The sequence below is a fragment of the Fulmarus glacialis genome, unplaced genomic scaffold (genome assembly GCF_000690835.1).
Source record: "Fulmarus glacialis isolate BGI_N327 unplaced genomic scaffold, ASM69083v1 scaffold22812, whole genome shotgun sequence".
Lineage (NCBI taxonomy): Eukaryota > Metazoa > Chordata > Aves > Procellariiformes > Procellariidae > Fulmarus > Fulmarus glacialis.
In genome coordinates this window covers 489-2,740 of record NW_009197493.1, presented here as the reverse complement: position 1 = coordinate 2,740, position 2,252 = coordinate 489, and the positions used below count along the sequence as shown (strand labels likewise).

Below are 2,252 nucleotides of genomic sequence, written 5' to 3'. Positions count from 1 at the left end.
GAAAGAGAGAAAAAAGTGAATAACGAACGTGCCCGGAGATGAGCCCTGGTGCACACCATGGACATGTGTGGTCAGGAAGGGCTGAGCAGCCCCTACCTCGAAGGTGAAGGGGTAGGCGTTCTCCCCAAGCTTCTTCATCAGCCTCTCCTGCAAAGGAGTGAGGGTTTTGGGTGCCTGGTCCGGCACTGGCGGGAAGATCTGGGTGGTCAGGACATAGAGGTCCTTCCTGAAGGTCAAGCCGATAACATCGAGGTCATCTCGGCCGTAGCGAAACGCGCAAGTCAGCGTCACATACACTGAAGCCGGATAGAAATGGAGAGGAGTGGGGTTAGGGGAAGGGTGAGGTAAAGGGAGGCGTGGGGGAAAGTGATTGAGAAAAGAGGAAAGAAAGAAAAACTACTTTAATAACTCTTCAGGAGAAATATGACCCTGTTATCAGGACCCAGACCTCAAACACCAAATTAACAAGATTCATCACATCTTTCTGCAAGGCACAGGTAGCTTCAGAGCCGGTGCCCCAGGTGGAGGAGGCGAGAAGAAAGAGGCAGCTTTCCTCTCCGGGTCAGCTGCCATGATCCTGATGTATGACGAGCTGTAGACAACCTGTTGCAGTTTTAACCTGACCACAGTCCCAGGTTGCTTGTGAGCTTTGCACCAGTTTCCATCCCTTCCTCTTATAACGTGGGTTTTTGTGTCTTAATACCTTTTCTGTCCTTTAGGTACTCCGGGTCGATCAGGCAGACGCCATCTGCAAACAAGCAAAGAAGAAGGGCTGATGAGCTCAGCTGCCCGGGAAGATCCTTGCGAAAATACAGTGCTTTTTAAAGTCAAATAATATGCTTAGCAGCTGGGAAGGTGACCGAGGGGAGCTGCTGGTCAGGGGGACGGCAATGCCTCCTCCAGCATCTCCATTGGCAGCACAGCCGGGTTGTTTCGCAACGGGATTTTGTCCCTTTCCCCACCATTTTTCTGTAAGGGTATTTGCAGGAAAATAGGACATTTGCTGCTCTGGAGCTGCCCTTGCTCCTCCTGCTCCAGTGGGAAGCAGAGGCAAGCAGCCATGGGCACAGGGACCCCTCTCCCTGGCTGCTCACTGCCCATGCTTCCCCCTCCATGGCGGGCACGGCCCCACTCACCTACAGAGTCCACCAACTCTACGTGATCCACAAAGTCTCTCTTCCCCAGGTAGATAGATAGCTGGAGGCAGCACACGGTGAAAGGAAGAAGGAAACAGGTTAGCGTTTGCCATGGAACTGGCTGAAATTTTCACTCCCCGGGTGGTGTTGGGGGGCTCGTTAACCCTGCCATTAGTGCATTGGACTAGGCATTGCATTTAAGGATTCATATAGGGTTTTTTTTTAAATTTCTATTTTGAAAAGCAAGCCCTGCGGTGGCATTGTGGCAGGTGTAGCAGGAATCAATCCGATTTCAAAGGGAAGGGAAACCCAGCCTGCGTCCAGTCCCACGGGCAGAGCCAGCCCGGAGGAGCCCCACAGCCCCTCCACACCGGCACAGCCTGCACCTTGGGCTGACCCGCACCCAGGGACGGGGCGCACGGTCCCGTCTCTGCATGCATGGACTCACCTTGCTGTTGGGGCTGGTCTTCTTGAACACCCTGCGGAGGAAACACAAACAGACAGGTTAGGAATGCCCTGGATGAGGCTGGATGCGGCACAGCCAACTCCTGGGGCAGGCAGGGAGGGGGTGGCAGTTCATCTGCCTGGCGCAAGGAGAGAGAGGGCTTCCCTCCAAGCATGGTGCATCTCCAAGAGCTACGCCAGAGCATGCACGGGATGTCCTGGCCTTGGGGAATTAGGTGTCTTGCAATTCAGAGCCAAACCCACCCCGTCTGGCTGCCCTGGGGGATGTCATGCTCCTGAGCTCAGCTGAGGAGCGGGTGCATTAGCTGGCTGTGTCTTACGGGCAAGTGAGAAAGCACCAACATGCAGAAGAAAAGAGAAGGTGCTTTGCTGGCCCCGCGACGGCTTGCTCCATCTTGCTTCGGCGAGCTCATGTACCCACCCGTGGGGGCAGTGGGTGGGGGGAGCCAGGGAGCTCGCTTTCTCCTTCTGCTCCTGCCCCGCAGCGCCCTGCTCCATCCCAATTAAAAAAAGAAAAAAAAAGAAAAAAAGGACACTTACTTTGATCCTTCTGCCATTTTAAGTCAGCGGCCGCGCAGGCGGGGATCTGCGGGGAGAGATGGAGGGGAAGTGCTGAGCGAGGTGGTGGGGAAGGGGCAGCCGCCGGCCATC

At 55.2% G+C, this 2,252-nt stretch overlaps 1 protein-coding gene across 1 annotated transcript in view; it reads right to left on the bottom strand.

The window, feature by feature from the left end:
* The window catches only part of LOC104072955 (arrestin-C-like), a 7,196-nt gene extending 5,038 nt beyond the window's left edge, over window positions 1-2,158 (bottom strand). Inside the window, exons 1-5 of the mRNA XM_009572573.1 lie at window positions 2,142-2,158; window positions 1,585-1,615; window positions 1,137-1,197; window positions 704-748; window positions 97-296 (exon numbers count right to left, since the gene is read on the bottom strand). Of these exons, the coding sequence (XP_009570868.1) occupies window positions 97-296; window positions 704-748; window positions 1,137-1,197; window positions 1,585-1,615; window positions 2,142-2,158 (354 nt within the window). The remainder of the gene's footprint in view (window positions 1-96; window positions 297-703; window positions 749-1,136; window positions 1,198-1,584; window positions 1,616-2,141) is intronic.
* Between the last annotated feature and the right edge of the window lie 94 nt (window positions 2,159-2,252).